Source organism: Barbus barbus, assembly GCF_936440315.1.
Source record: "Barbus barbus genome assembly, chromosome: 12".
Classification (NCBI taxonomy): domain Eukaryota; kingdom Metazoa; phylum Chordata; class Actinopteri; order Cypriniformes; family Cyprinidae; genus Barbus; species Barbus barbus.
The window spans coordinates 15605894-15622117 of record NC_136740.1 but is presented as its reverse complement, the minus strand read 5'-3'; the positions used below and the strand labels follow the sequence as shown (position 1 = coordinate 15622117).

The 16224-nt window shown below is 35.3% G+C and overlaps 1 protein-coding gene across 3 annotated transcripts; it reads left to right on the top strand.

Annotated features, from left to right (window-relative positions):
* The first annotated feature begins 1336 nt into the window (after nt 1–1336).
* On the top strand, nt 1337–16167 carry LOC306878367 (uncharacterized protein). 3 transcript variants are annotated; one of them, XM_079430677.1, is made up of 13 exons: nt 1337–1540; nt 7363–7431; nt 8607–8708; nt 8825–8911; nt 9003–9068; nt 9162–9239; nt 11261–11371; nt 12564–12787; nt 12901–13006; nt 13103–13186; nt 14524–14618; nt 14735–14786; nt 14988–16167. In XM_079430677.1, the coding sequence occupies exons 1-13, from the start codon at nt 1484–1486 to the stop codon at nt 14991–14993; spliced, it is 1137 nt and encodes a 378-aa protein (XP_079286803.1). In that variant the 5' UTR covers nt 1337–1483; the 3' UTR covers nt 14994–16167. The 3 variants fall into 3 exon arrangements, with proteins under 3 accessions (XP_079286803.1, XP_079286801.1, XP_079286802.1); XM_079430676.1 differs by lacking the exon at nt 1337–1540 and adding an exon at nt 3090–4892; XM_079430675.1 differs by having other exon boundaries at nt 1386–1540; nt 14735–16160.
* Nucleotides 16168–16224: the final 57 nt, after the last annotated feature.

Genomic DNA, 16224 nt, shown 5'->3' with positions numbered 1-16224 from the left:
TGATTTCTGTTATTTACTATTATGCCTTTTAATATATAATTTAACAGAATTGATGCAATTCAACAATTAAACAGACTTGAAGAATGATACAGACATGTAAAGATATATGGATAGAAATGGAAACATAAATGCTATAGTGTTTTTGAATCATACTATGGTAAAGTGTATTATACTGTATATATATTTATTTACAACACTTTGTTAATGAGTGCTACAGCATACTGTAGTAATTAACTATAGTGAACTGATAAACTGTAATATATACTGTTTTAGTTTTTACTACAGTAAACTGTAGTGTATTGTAGTATAATATACCCTATAGTTGTAGAAAACTTAGTACAGTATTGTGTAAGTAATTTGTTTATATTACTATAGTTGTTATATTACAACAAGCAACTATAGAATTACTACAACAAATTATAGTATGGTTCAAAAACACTATATTATTTACTATAAATTACTATAGTATTTTTCATGTGGGAATTTATTAAGTTATTCCCTCTATAGTATTTCCTTTGTTGCATATCTGGGCTATGACTGTCCTTCAAAACTGCTTATCAAATGCCAGCTTTTTTCTAGTTTAATTCTAGTTGTGTCTGGTCTGGACCATAGGGATGCAAACTTGTTAAATATGTAGGCTACTTCAAGTGTTCTTCCAATAATTACAGTGTGAAACATCAAATTATAGGATTTAATTATAGCCGGTGAATGTTGAATAAGGCCTAGGCCCTATTACTCACATATGAGATTACCTCACTTCTGATTTTCTTTTTCTCTATTATTCATAAGTTCATTCATTGATTGATTATTATTAGATACTTATCTTCATTTTTCCCAATTAATTTTCTTAATTCGGGTCTATATGGAGACACTAACGTTACATAGCCTATATTTCCTTTAACATTTTGTTTTATTGTAACATATTTCTATAATCATCATCATCATTTGCAGTTATCCAACACATATCCAGCTGTGAAAATTATTAACTTTTATGCAGTCACACTTCTGTCCTTCGACTTTACTTTTGCTTTTAAAGGCAGGCCTATGTTTTCATGCAATCACTCTGAAGAAACTAACTTTAAATCGCATTGCTTAGTTTTTCGTATCCTCGGGATAGTGGAATGAGATCGTGTCGTTCTGGTGAAACACGCCACATGACGCTGTTCACTCGCGGGCTGAGGCGAAAACAAACGCAGAGATGCCGACGCAATGAGGTCACACGACAGATTTCACTCTGAGGCTTTGTAACGACCCGTGAAACCTGCGACAGGGAAGGGAGGGGAGGAGAGGAGTGTCTGACAGAACAGTTCAGCTCACGGCGAGACCTGCACTATTTATTATTCAGCGTGGCTGAAGATATCAGAACACAACAACACACAAGAGCGACGAGTTTGCGCGCGCAGCGGGGTATTCAACTTATGCTCTTATCTGACTTTATTTACTGAAGCACTGTTGTCTTTTGAGTTTTATACATTAAGACAAAATGAATCGAATGGGGAGTATGTGCACATATGATGAAATCAGATGGAATGACAGAATGGTATGTACTAATTTATTCATTAGGCTTATCGTTTACTATCTGTTGAAAAATAACAAATGTGATTGTTTTTACTTATTGTAATTTGTCTGCATAGTTTTGCACAGGTCTGGTTGTTATCTGAAACAAAGTTATACATAAAATTATTGTGAATATATAATAGCCTATATGAATATGGATGGATAAGCACAAGTGAAATTGATTCAAATATAACTAAAATAGTTAGTTTTGATGGAAAATGGTAACACATGTCGCCAAAGGTTTCTGGGTCGTTTTCTCATCATACTCATAAATGAGAACTTTGATCCTCTGTAACGCATCTTCCTGGTAAAATATTAAATGCGCTACGTGTTGCCTCAAGCCTATTTACAAGGTCCACTGCTTCATTCATTCATTCATTCATTTTTATAGTCAAAATTAAATTTGTAAAGCCAAATTTTCTCAGTTTAAATGTGACCCTTTTTATTATTTATAGTGGCAAGCTGCACTAAACCTCCTTTACCTCTCGTTTCCCTTCTCTGTATGCACAACAGATGCTTAATCTGGTTTAATGTCACTTACTTGATACTTGGTTTCCCTAATAACCTGTAAGAGGCATTTGTGCCAGCACAGGGGATAGTTAAGTCAAATACCAGCTGTGTCCATGTCTGTTCAACCAGCACTGTATTCAAAAACTGTAATGGCAGGTTAGATGATTATTAACCTGAGCTTTCCATCAGGTTGCTGGGCAGCCGTGTGCTCTTACTGGATTTATGGCTTCACAGAATATATATTTCATTCTTTCTACATGAAAAGTGGGCAAGAAGAAGTGAGACAGGGCTCAAATATTTGCTTGATTGTGGAAGGGTTCCTTCCTTTTTAACATAATGGTCATTCAGACTGATTCAAAAGTCTGGCTTGATAATATTGAAGCCTATGTTTTTCAGCATCTACTGTTTTTGCATGTTTTGTCATGCATATGCAAATATGAAAACAGGACATCATTCAACAGGAAGCTCTTTAATGGACTTGTCATGCATCACAAGGTCAAAGACCATTTGAGATGCATTCTTTAGAAAGTCATGCACTTACAGATTCACTTCTGAATGTACTTTTAATGAATCCATGTAGTTCTCTAGTAGATTAGGGTAAAGAAAACTTGGTAACACTCTAGTATAGGGACCAATTCTCACTATTAACTAGTTGCTTATTATGCTTATTATCAACTTATTGGTATTATGCTTATTATCAACTTATTGGCTGTTTATTAGTACTTGTTAAGCACATATTCTGCATGACCATATTCTACAACCTTAATCCTACCCAATGCCTAAACGTAACAACTACCTTACTAAGTATTAATAAACAGCAAATTAGGAGTTTATTGGGGCAAAAGTCATAGTGAATGGTTTGTTAATAGCAAGAACTGAACCTTAAAATAAAATGTGGTTACACTTTTTCACTTTCATACATTGAAATTGATTTGGAGATGATGGGAAGAAAAAAAACTCCCCCTTTTTCATATGAAGTAAAAGCCAACAAAAGCTTATTCTTTTTTTCTTTTCTTGTAGCTATATTGTTTTTTACAAGATTAACTGGATGGTCTGTGATTATGTAAGGCGTTCCTGTTTTTTTTAAACAATTTTTTTTTAAACCTTTGTTCAACCAGCTGTGTCAGTATATTTACTTTCTCTCTACTCCATCTACTCTATTTATTTAGTTAATTTACTGCTCCCTTGATCAATGCCTCTTTTGCTTTTGGATTAGGTTTAGGAGTCAAACAACAATATTTAACTTCAAATCTGTATTTACTCACTTGTTATGTGGCTTGTATGAAAGTACAAATTTTGCCTCTCTCATCAAGTTAATATTATGAAGCAGATTGCACTGATAGTCATAAGACCTCTTTGTGCCTATGGAGCTGGGGTAATATAGAGTACATACAATACAGTAGTTACAAATATGTACACTATGCGAAAGCTTGGCTTGGCTGTGTTGCCTTGAGGTGACAGAACACTGCGGTGAAATAGACTTGTGTTTTGTCTTGTCACGACAATGCTGGAAGCACTTCTAAGTACACTAATGAAAATTAAGATCAATGTAAACTCATTTGGTTGTTGCTAATGTAATTTTTATGTATTTATATATATTTATTCATTCATTCATTCCCCTTCAAGGATAATTCGATTTTTTTCTGGTCTCAAAATATAAGAAATAATAAAAGAAAAAGGCCAAAGGGGTATCACAACCATATTCTTTTGATAAAGCAAACCATTTACGAATAACATTCAAGTACATACTGTATGTCAATTACAAAAAAAAAAAATTATATTTAATAGAATATTGATAGAACAACAAAAAGATTCCACCCCCAAGTGTGGGATAATTTTTTTTAGATTTGACTATAATGATTTTTGGCTTTTCATAACCTAAAAAAATCCCAATTCTTTTCGTTCTTACATGATTAATGGTGCCATCATTAATGTTTCAGTTAACTCAGATTCAGTGTTTGTATAAAGTCACTATTGTCTATGTACAGTCTCAGGTTTCCAGCAGCTATTCAGATTTCTCGCGTGACCTTTACATCTTATGAGGAAAAAACGCTTGTGTGATTAGCTGAGTCTCTCTTTGAGAGGGCCAGAGGCCTATATCCAATGACACATTCCACTCATGGCTCTCAAACAATCCCCCTATGTTCCCTCTCTTTTTCACCCATCCTTTCTCTATGTCCTGTCACTCTCTTGAAGCTCTTTTCATTCTGTCTCTCTGCTTTGTACCACACACCTGCATTCAGGTTTCACTCTGACCTGGTTTGATTTCCAGTGAACAAACACCTTGCACTCCATCTCTCTCCATCTCTTATTGTCTTATTTGTTTTCTTAATACCCTGGTGCCAACGCCTCTCTGTTTTTCTATTTCCTTGGTACACAAAATATGCAAATCTCACAGAGCTCTTATATAATCTCTAAATATTGATCATTCCTGTCTGTCAGAGACTTTGCATGCAAATTTGTATGCATGTTTATATGTGTCCGTTTGAAAGAGAGATGTCATGTTATCAGAGAGTTTTGGTATGTGACGCTCTGTTGTAATGAATAGCCTGTTGTTCTGATGCCCCGAGCATAATCCTTACCAACTTCTTTCCAAATAGATTTTTTTTAATCCTCTCCCATTACAGGCATGAAAATAGTTTTGTGCTGGGTGCGTGTCATTGTGAAGGTGTGTGTTGTGAGTCTTTGTTGTTCTCTTGGGTAGAGGTGTGGTGTTCAACTTGACTGATCTCAACTCTCTAAATGCTGCTTTGCCTTCTATGGAAACACCCGATTCACACACAGTCACAGGACTTCCCTGCGGTAGGACCAGTAGATTTGTTCAGGTAAATATATTAAGGCATAATTCATTTACTTGTCCTAAACCAAGTTTTTTGATACTGAATATTCAGTTGCCTTATGTCGAGTCTGTCCGTCTTCATGGTGCGGTGTCGTTGTTTTGTCTCGTTTATGGGATTACGATAAATGTGTTGTTTTGGCCAGGTGGGTTGAGGCGTGGCTGCGTTTTGTCTAGTGATTTAGTAAGTGGTACAATAATAAAAGGTCTTTTTTTTTTACTCGGACAGCTTGCGTTTACAAACCTACATCACTAGACTAATGATGTAATCTGTCTTTGTGACATTCAATACAGTGGTGTGTAACTTCCAGCTTTACATGGAATGTTTCTGTCGAAACATGTCGATTACAGAGTGTGTTGTGGTAGTTTGGTGAACTGTATAGTATCATGCTTATTTTTTATTTTTATTTGTGAAGTGAAGTGAAGTGAAGTGACATATGGCCAAGTATGGTGACCCATACTCGGAATTCGTGCTCTGCATTTAACCCATCCAACGTGCACACACACAGCAGTGAAACACACACACACACACCGTGAACACACACCCGGAGCAGTGGGCAGCCATTTATGCTGCGGCGCCCGGGGAGCAGTTGGGGGTTCGGGTGCCTTGCTCATCTTGTTTTGTCATGATCATGACTTAATATTTGCCTGATATCGAAATTACAACAGATGCTATCTCATGATCTCGATTTGAGACAAAAGACTGGTCAGCTGCAAAAAATTGAATCGACGTGTCAAACATCATTTTGTAAACATGCAGATGTCCTGTTCCCTTGAGATGGCGGGCTAAAGTCAAGAGTCAATAGAGTCTGATAATGTTGTAGCCTCCTCCTTCAGTGTCAGACACTGATTTGGAAGTGCTTTATCTCCGACAGAGCTATTTCACATACTGGAGTCAGTTCCTGATCAAAGTAAATCTCACAGCTCTGACTTTTTTGAATTGTAAGAAAAAAAGTCAGAAATGTGAGATAAAAATTTTTATTTTTAATTTTGTTATTCTGGGGCAGAAACAGGCTTCGGACATTTCAAAGTTCATGTGTATGCATTATGTAAATACATTTTTATAGATTTAAACTCAGAACTGTGAGACATAAACTTGCAAATCTGAGAGGTAAACTCAGAATTGAGAGATATAAATTCAGAATTGTTAGATAAAAACTCTCAGTTCTGAGAAACTTAATACCTTTTTAATTTGTTTATTCTGTGGCCGAAGCTACCATATACTACCATATATCCAGACCACCAAAACAACTTTTAAGTTAAAATCTTGAGAATATTGTTCAGTATTATTATTACATATAATATAGTTAAAATGCTAAACTCTTCCATATATCCCTTTGAGGTATAGTGTCATTTTCACTAAAATGGTCTCTTGGCTTCTATACCCTCATTATTTGCACCCTAATATTGCTAAAATAATACCTGCCCTAATGAGAGTAAATATGAATCACCTCTAATCTAATACAGATTGTGTCTCATGTGAATGTGTAATGCCCTCTGTCACCTTTGCTCTGACTTTTTAGACACTTGATCTTCACCCCAGTGATGACCAGGGACATTTTCACAGGGCCTGTCTCACACATATTTAATAAACATGTCACAGTTTGTGCATGCTGTCTACCACACGCTCACTTTCAGGATCTCCCGTCCCACTGTGACTCACACAGACTACTTTTTGTGATGCAGTATGATTGAACATTAGGCGTTATGAGTGCATGTGTATGTTAAGTGTGTGTTGACAGGCATGATGAAGAGAGTGGTCAGTAGAATGTTCTGGATTTATGCATGGACACACACAGCCATCTGTGGTTGGTTTAATTGGTCCAATGTTTATTGTTTTACATTTTTCATCAGATTTTGTTGTTGAATACCATATACAGTTATTCAGTTCAATTTCTCTAAATTTGATCATGTGGATGTTATTGTAAGAGTGTTTCCTCTCATCTGTTTGTGTGGTTGCCAAAGCTTTATATTCTCTGCTTTGTCTCTTCCTATGTCCAACAGACATAGTTTATGTTGTTGATGGGTGTCCCGGTTGTCATGGTGATATTCCGTTCAGCGCTGGAACACATTGTTCCGTTTAGATTTGTGGCGTCCTGCCTCCATCTTTGTGATGATTTAAATTTAATTTGCATTCAAATACAAAGTTTTGGTGAAGCCTGCAAGGCTCAAGAATTTTCCAGAAGCAGAGGAACAAATCAAATCATCAGACTTTGTATATCCTAGAGACTGGACTGTAAATGCCTTTTGCTTTCGCATTGAGTAACCACAGGCCTTCCTGCCAAACTTTAATGGGCCACTGGCCTCCAGTCAGTCTCTCTCTCTCAGAGGGTATTACTCAGTTTCTCCTCCCCAAATGTTTCCCTCATCCATACAGCTCCCACCCTTTTGCTTTCTATAACGGTCTCTTTGTTGCATCCCTCGCTCACATTTGCGCTTCTCTTTATGTCGTTGTTCAGAACGGGACCAGAACGCTCAGACTGACTCTCCACGAGCAGAACCAGCAGCAGCCGCCCATCACAGATAAGGTACGTGTCTGTTTCTTTCTATTTTACACATAGTCAGATAGAGATGGTCTAGTCTTGACATGTTCAGATATCACATTCAGCTTCTGATTCCATGTTTTTAAGCATTTATGTACGATTTTAAAATATATTCAGTGTTTCAGACCATGGGAAGTTTTTAGAAGAATGAAAAAGTGCCTGTTTGACACCATTCCTGCATTAAATCTCTGATGTTTATGCTTTAGCTGAAGTTATACCAGAATGTTCTAGTATAATACCAGGACAGTGTTAGTATTATTGAACACGACCTAAATATATGTTTAGTATGTATTTATATTTAGATATGTTTATTTATATCAGTGACCAACTGCATAAACTGCTTAGTCATCTAATTTATTTTAAAGGCTGGTCATAACTTTTTAAATTCAGTTACATAAAAGGTAAATTGATCTAATCTGAATATGAAAAGTAAGACTTATTAGCTATTTTCTAACTGCTAGTTGGTCAGACTGGTCAATTGGCCATCGATACAGAATTGCATTTTTTTAATGGTTTGTAGTTGTGTATTGTATGCTTATCTTTACTGTTGTTTATGAGCTGATTATTTAATGGTTATGTTGTGACAATGATTCTTTAGAATCAGTTCGGATTAACTTCAGTGGAATTACCCCCACCCTCACCCACACACACTCTCCTTGGTCTGTGTTTCTGCCAAAGCTCTATAAACACAAGGAACATGTGGCTGTGTTCCAGGGGACGTTCTTGTAGGACCAGAGGCTCATTGTTTCAGATTCCAGAAATTGCATAACTTTCCATGTGCCTATTCCCACATCTGCGCCCACTCCTGCTCTTTAGGGGTTTCCTGCTACTCTTTGTGTGTTAAAGTTATTTATGCCTCATGTTTAGAAAGGAGCTTATGTTTTCTGCAAAGAGATGCAGATAGAAAGGTTGATTCTGAGAAAGTTAGATTGGCATGAGTTTAGTTCTTATTTTGAAATAGAGACTAATCATATAAAATATGTTTGCAGTATTGTATATAAAAAAATGATTCTGTAAATTCTAGAGAATTAAGACATCATAGTATATTAATAGGTAGAAGTCTTCCAGATCAAGCCTCTAGATGTTGCATGTCATGAAGGTGCAGTTAATAACACACACATAAAATAGAGATTTAATACGTATTTTTCATGTCATTCCAGCCAATTGGCAGAGCTTTTGCTTTGGTACAACCAACCTATGAGAGACAGCCATTGAAGTCTGATTTGATCAAGCAGTCTGAGGATCAGGGTGAGGTCATCAAGGTGAGTCTGTCTTTAACTTATAAAATGATTATACATTTCATTCAGGCACTTGTCAAAACAAGTGATATCAATGCCCATGTTTTTATGTTTTTAAAATCTTTGTGTTTACTTGTCAGGTATATTTGGAAGACCGCAAAGAGGCACAAGCCAAACACCAACAGAGTCTAAAGATGCTCTCAGAGGAAGTTTCACAAATACAGGAGGTCAGAGCAAAAATCCTCAGTATCATTTCCCACTTTTCTATGTTTATATGTTTTGAGAACATGTGTATTAATAGTGTTGTACTGTGTGCAGGTGAGATACTGTCTAAAAAACCTCAGAGAACAGATGGCAGCTAAAAGTCACAGGACAGAACATAAGGTGAGACAAGACAACACCTCAATCTGCATATATACTACTTTTAAACTATATTAATCATAAAATGTTAAATAACTCTCCTTTTCTCACCCTCAGCTGGTGTTATCTGGTCCCAGAAAAGTTAATGGCACTCATTCAGCACTAACAAAGGCTTTAAACGGTTTAGAGAGACAGGTGAGACATTTACAGTATGTGCACTGTTGCTTTGCACACACACTTGCAGGTTATCAGTCGATACTGTATATTTAATTGTGCATGCTTATTTCCTCTATTTTTACATTTAGATTACCTCTGTCACCATCAAATTCTAAACTAATCATTTTTAACACTGTCAAGTGTAATCTTCTAAATGAATAACTAACTAATAACAAACTGCATGAATTTTACTGTTCATAAAATTGTACGTTGAATACAAAAATAAATGTTCTGCCATATGGACGTCTACTTGACATAGTCACCACTGATAATCTACTACTAAATATAATATAATTGAAACTTAAATTTTCTGTAAGGCTGCTTTGCAACGATTTGTATCTTTAAAAGCGCTAGACAAATAAACTTGAAATGAATTGAACTGAATACATTTTTTTCATACGGTAATTTTGAATATAGAGATGCCTAATTTCACTTTTAGTGTGGAAAACAACTGCAAAAGCGTTTTATGCTTATTTTCCTTTTTTAATTTTTGTATTTATTTATTTCTTTTTGACTTCATCGAACACCAATAAAATTAATAATTGTTAGAACTTTTGATTTTAATATTTGGCAAATATCCAAATAAAATTTTTCATTCTTACGTTTATAATATATTAATGCCTAAATTAATTGTTAGCATTTAAGATAATTGTTTTTTGCTTTTATTGTTTATTTCGACAAAATAGTGTACTCAATTCCCATATTTCTATATTTTTATTACCTTTGATGTCATCAAAAAAACTAAAAAAAAGTTTAGCACTGTTTAATGAAATCTTTAGTAAATATCTAAATGAATGTAATTTTAAATTACGTACATACTGTGCATTATAATATTGTGATGCTTAAACTACATATAGCATTTAAAACAGTTCATTTTAGCGTTTAGTGTTTTTATTTATTTTTTTTATTTTAGTTTTTAGTTTAATTTATTTTATTTTATATAATTTTATTTATTTTGAGAAAATCGATTATTTGATTGAAAATCAATTAATCAATTTTTTGTAACTGCCATTTATTGGTTATCTGCCATTACATGAAATAATTATCACCCAAAATGTTAATATCTGTGCATCCCTCATTTTCATATTAACAAAGATATTTTCTATTCCCCTAAATCCAGTTCTACTCCTCACACAAACCTGTTGATATTATTAGATTTAAAGTAAGACATGATTTATGAGCCATTCAAATAGTGAACGTCTATGTACTACATCTATTTGAAATGACCAGCATATTTCAGTGCAGCCATGTAATACAGTATAAAGTGTTAAAAGAAAATCTTTATCCCTTGGGTGTTAATTAGGTAATTGCTTATTCACACCTACATTACAAATCTCAAAAATCTGTTAGCCCACAACACATAAACAAACCCGCAGTGGTAAACACCCATTATTATTTATGTCATCCACACAAATACGCACAGCTCAGGGAACACGTTAAGCCACCTGCAATAATTATCTGTGGTTCTTTATAATCGACAGTATTTGTTCAACAGGTTTTAACGTTTCTCACATTCTTCAAATTCTTAGCTTTTGTTGCTTGGTGAAAGTTAATGTGGTGGCAGCACATTCTTTTTCGGATTGAATAGTGTGGATTAGCCTCCCAACGGGATGCGTGCTTCTGGTTAGAACAGGAGAACGGGTGGAAAAGCTGAGCTATGACATCATACGTCAGTATTTTACTGTTAGAACACACCCTGTTGACGCACACACAGAGAAGGCCCCTCCCTCTTTCTGTCTAACTTACATTGTCCTCTCGTTCTCACACACGTCTATAAATAACTGCTGGGAGAGATGTGGCCGTGTTTCAATGGATATAATTGTAATTTATAACTAGTGACTTGGTTCAAAATTGAGTACGGTTTGCTCCTATTTTTTATTGCCTAAACCACTGTGTTGCATAACTAATTCAAAACACATGAACACACATACAAATTTGACTGTAACCAAACAAATTCCAGATTCTTTGTATTAAAGTTTTGTCACTGTATTCTCTCTCAGGATAGTATGGATGAGCAGGAAAAAGAGAAGATGAGAGAGGCCAGTAAACGTCTGTATGCTCAGCTCCAAGAGGCTGAGAAGAAGCACCAGGAGGAGAGAGAAAGACTGCTGGTTAGTCACTTAGCATGCACTTTCTGTCATCCGTTTCTTTCTTAACATATAAGGATCCTAATGAGAGCACTCAAAGGAACCTTTGTTAGATTGTCTTCAGAGAAGGTGAGAGCTGAGTTGAACTAATGCAGTGCCAGACATTCCTGCTGGCACACTGGGTCAGATCCAGGTTGGGAAAGAACAGTGTGTGCAGGGGAGAGAGCATACATTCTTTCATGATGATGTGCAGTTTCGTAATCGCCTACTGCTTGTGTCTTATACGTCAAGGATTTCAGTGTTAAGCAAACAGCTGATGTCAAAATGATATGATGAAAAATTAAACAGCTTGAAACTTTTAATTATTTTCAACTTCCTGAAACTGTCTCTGTTGTACAAATGCAGGTGTCGCGACAAGTTGTTTTAAATGAAATACTTTTTTCTGATAAGCTGGTCAGGACTTATATCATCCTGAAGTTGTTTACTTTCCCTTTTTCCTTTTTCCTCCAAAATGTTGCTCATTGTGACAGATAAATAAATTTTAATAAATAAATGAAGGAATGAATGAATAAATAAATAATTATGATAATTATTATTATTATTATTAAATAAAAATATTACTTTGGTCACACTTTATTTTAAGGTCCAATTCTTGCTATTAACAAACCATTAACGACGACTTTTGCCACAATAAGCTCCTATTTTGCTGCTTATTAATAGTTAGTAAGGTAGTTTTTAGGAATATGTGCTTTATTATGAATATGTGAATATATTAAAGTGTTACCATTATTTTAATTTGCTTTCAAACTGTGTTGGCTTCCAAATGTTTAATATTTAGAAATATAGACATTATTTGACAATTAGAAGATTTTCTAACATACAATAAATAAGAAAATAATATATAAGGACATACATTTAATAATAAATTTACAATTTTAGTTTTTTAAGCTGTGACTTATGGACATTGGATAACTTTCCCGAGGTAAATGTTAGGTGACAAATTGTTTACAAGGTGTTTTATTGAAGCCTTTCCATAACAAGTTTGAGACTTTATCAGGGCCAATGGTCAAATATTAATTTTAGTGCTCTTTGTACAACAAATATTTGACTCCTGCGACTGATTGACCAGTCAGAATTGAGTATTGCATAAAAATGTGTAAGTTAAACATAAATGTCTTATAATAAAATATTTTTTTTCTTTTCTTTGTTGTTGTAGGCAGAGGCACAGCAGTATAAGCAGCAGTTATCTGAGCAGAGCGAGTATCTGAAGAGGGTTCAGCAGAGCAAAGAGCAGCAGGATCAGCAGATCGAGGACCTGCAACGTCTCATGGGCGGCATGGAGCAGGAGAGCTCCACCCTCAGAGACCAACTCATGACCAAAGAAGCCGAACTCCTGCAGCAGCATGAACTGAGGGAGGAGGGCCATGCAGGGAGAGAGAGGTAGGGGACATTATACATGTATATCTTACTGATTTTGTCATGTTATGTTGCCTTTTTTATACTTTAAGCATCATTTGGGTGTTGCTATAAACAGTTGCTTAATCATTTAACAGGTTAGAAGAGCTGGAAAAGGAAAATGCGATTCTGAAAGAGAAGATTCATCACTTGGATGACATGCTCAAGAGTCAACAGAGAAAACTACGGCAAATGATTGAACAGGTACATGTGTATGCACACAAACACAGACTCTCATACCAAATTGTGTCATGTAAGGTTCACTTGCTAACTCAGGCTTTCCATCCGTGTGTCGTCTAGCTTCAGAACTCACGTATGGTGATTCAGGAGAGAGACAGAGTGATCAGAGAGCTGGAGGAAAAGGTGTCCATGCTGGAGGCAGAGGTCAGTCCACAGAATATAAACAAACATTCATGATTCCCAAAAATTCAGTTCAGATTCCTCTGAATGATTCCGGTTCCTTAACGATTCTTTTACTGCAATACTTTTCTTTGAGCATTAATAAACACATTTAAAATAATTATTGCAAAAGGTGTGGCTTTTCACAGTTTAATCCAATCATTGCCCTTAACTACACTGAAAAATATTTGGTGTAAGAGAAAACATTTCAAAATTGCTTGTAAATTTGACAAATAATTATAAAGAATGGCAAGCAACATATTGAATTTAACATGAACTTTTAAAGCAGAAAGATTAAAATTTAATTTTCTTGTACTCCAATAATGTTTTATTTACAACTTCATAGTTTACAGTTTATGTATTCAAAATATTAAACAAAAAGTGTTAAATTTGAATTCATTAATAAGCATTAAGCAAACTGTAGGCTGTATTTGTTTGATTCACTAAAAATAACTTAGTCATTCATTCAGGAATCTGCACTGGTTGTGCTGTGTGTGTGTGTGTGTGTGTGTGTGTGTGTTTGATTCATATACAGTAGTGGCCAAAATTATTAGAACACTAGTGTTTTCACCAGCTAAAAAATGGTTTTAAGTCAGTTATTTCTATCTACAAACTCAGACAGACTAAATCCAGAAGAACTGTGGAAATGTCTCCAAGATGCTTCAAAAACCTGCAAAGGTATCTTGGAGACGTTGCCACAGTTCTTCTGGATTTAGTCTGTCTCAGTTTGCTCTTTTTCTTCATTTCATTCCAGACAGACTGGATGATGATCAGATCAGATCAGATCTGTGTGTGGAACACTGGCTGTTGTCAGACTCCTTGTGCAAACAAAAATCTCACTGGATTATTACAATTAATGGCAAAATGAAAGTTTGGAAATATAAACTGAAATTTCCTACTGACACACTTCAGCAAAATATAGAAATAACTGACTTGAAACCATTTTTTAGCTGGTGATAATACTAGTGTTGTAATAATTTTGGCCACCAAAAAAAGAAAGAAAACAGAACTGATTCTTTAGAGTAATTTATTCAGGAATTGGACTACACGTGTGTTGTTTTTGATTCACTAAAAGGAACCAACTGATTTGAGTCATTTAGATTTGATATTTTAAACCGGTTCTGAAAAAGAATCAGTTCTTGGTTCCTAACCTTAGCTCTTCTGAATTCTTTTCTCTAATCATAATTTCATGAAAATGCACACAAATGTTTCTTTTAAATAAAAATTCATTTTACCGCGTACAAAAGCGATTAGTAAACCCACCCTTTAATCCCATGAATGTTTCCTGACGTCTGACCCTTGTGAATGTGCTTTGCTTACAGAACAAACAAATGCATGATCAGATGGATTACTACCTGGGGAGTCAAAGGTCAAACTCATACCTGCCATCAGACAGCAAAGCGCAAATTATCTACAGGTAGGACATGCAAAAGATCCCGATAGCTACATGCTAATTTTTTATGCAAATAGTCACATATGCTTGATAACGGACATAGAAGCCCACACATTCAAATTCATGTGGCTTCTCCACAGCAAACCACTGAGACCATCCACCCAGACCAACAAGAGCCTGCCCTTCATCAAGGTCATTGAAATTAAATCATGAACATTACCACAGCAACGTCACAGCTCTATGACAACCGCACCATCCACAGTGCAGAAGAATACTAGCAACCTAACCATCTGCTTTAATGTCTAAAGGCCTTTTCTGCAAGAATACTTCTAACAGTGCAGAGTAACTGTTCTTGCCATTATTACATACTCTAACTATGAATTATCCATGTAGATTTGACAGAACAGGGACTGTTAAAGAGAACATATCCATTAATATGAAGACAAATGAAGAAAACAAATGAAGAACTCATCTTTGCATTATTGTGAGAATTGTGAAGGGGTTCTAGATGGATTCTGGGGGTATTTTGGTATTTATTTGAGGCTGGCCCTCTGAAGACGATGTCTTTCACTCAACATTAATAGACAGACAGATTGTATTGCTAAACGCCCTCATTGAGCTCTCCTTAGCTCTCGTAATCTCCTTCGGTATTAGCTTGGCTAACCTTTAGTGGGTTTCTGAGTTCACAGAAATCACAGGTGAAAATCTGTTGTAATTAGAGACAATGGATGGGAAGAATATTATTATTTTATTTTAAAATGACGAAGGTATGTGAATTAAAGAAGGATGAAGGATTTTTGTATCTTAATTGTATCTATTTGTAAAGGCAGTAAATGTGTTCTGTGGTGCTGTTGTGGCTATTTTTGAAATCATTCAGCCCCTATTTCGCTGATAAATAATTTTCCTGTAAGAACTAAAGGGGAACTGAAGTTCATCCTGAAACAAAAACAAATATTTATTTTTGCTCTACATGCTTTTCTCAACCAAAGAGACACAGCAGGGAGAATCCAGTGACTCACCTTCTATGAAAAACAAAGACGCCTTGTGAGTGTTTCATAAGTTTGAAAGAATGTAACACTTGTCCTCCATTGAGCCAGACCAGTTCAGGCCAGTAGGGCACAGTGTGACCTCTGTTATCCAGTCCAGCCTGCCGCTGCAGTACAATCTAGTTACTCAGTTAGATATTTCCAACATTCAGTAAACTGGTTTTATAATAACACCTAGTTAGAGAAGTGATGTGATTGGCCGGAGCACCTGCCCTCCTCAAAGTAATGTCATGTGAACCGTTAATAATACCACAGCAGAGATTATTTATGCCTCGTTAATTTATTTCTGGGCAGGGCTGTGCTGAAAAATGCATTTCATAACCATGTTTATCCACCTTCACATTTGTAGATAGTGTGTATATTTTCTCTTTGTGTGAACTTTTAACCGTGTGTGAATTTCTTAGACAGGCTTCATATTAGCATGTAACATCTTTTATTTTTTTAATAATATTTTTGTAGTAAAAACGAGTGGTTTGCAATGCTTGAATTAATGGCATCTTGTACATTTAAATAAATTAGTTTCATTGATATTGTTGTCTTGTATTTTCTGTGTCTGCAAAGGAATGTGGCTTATGGTTATATGG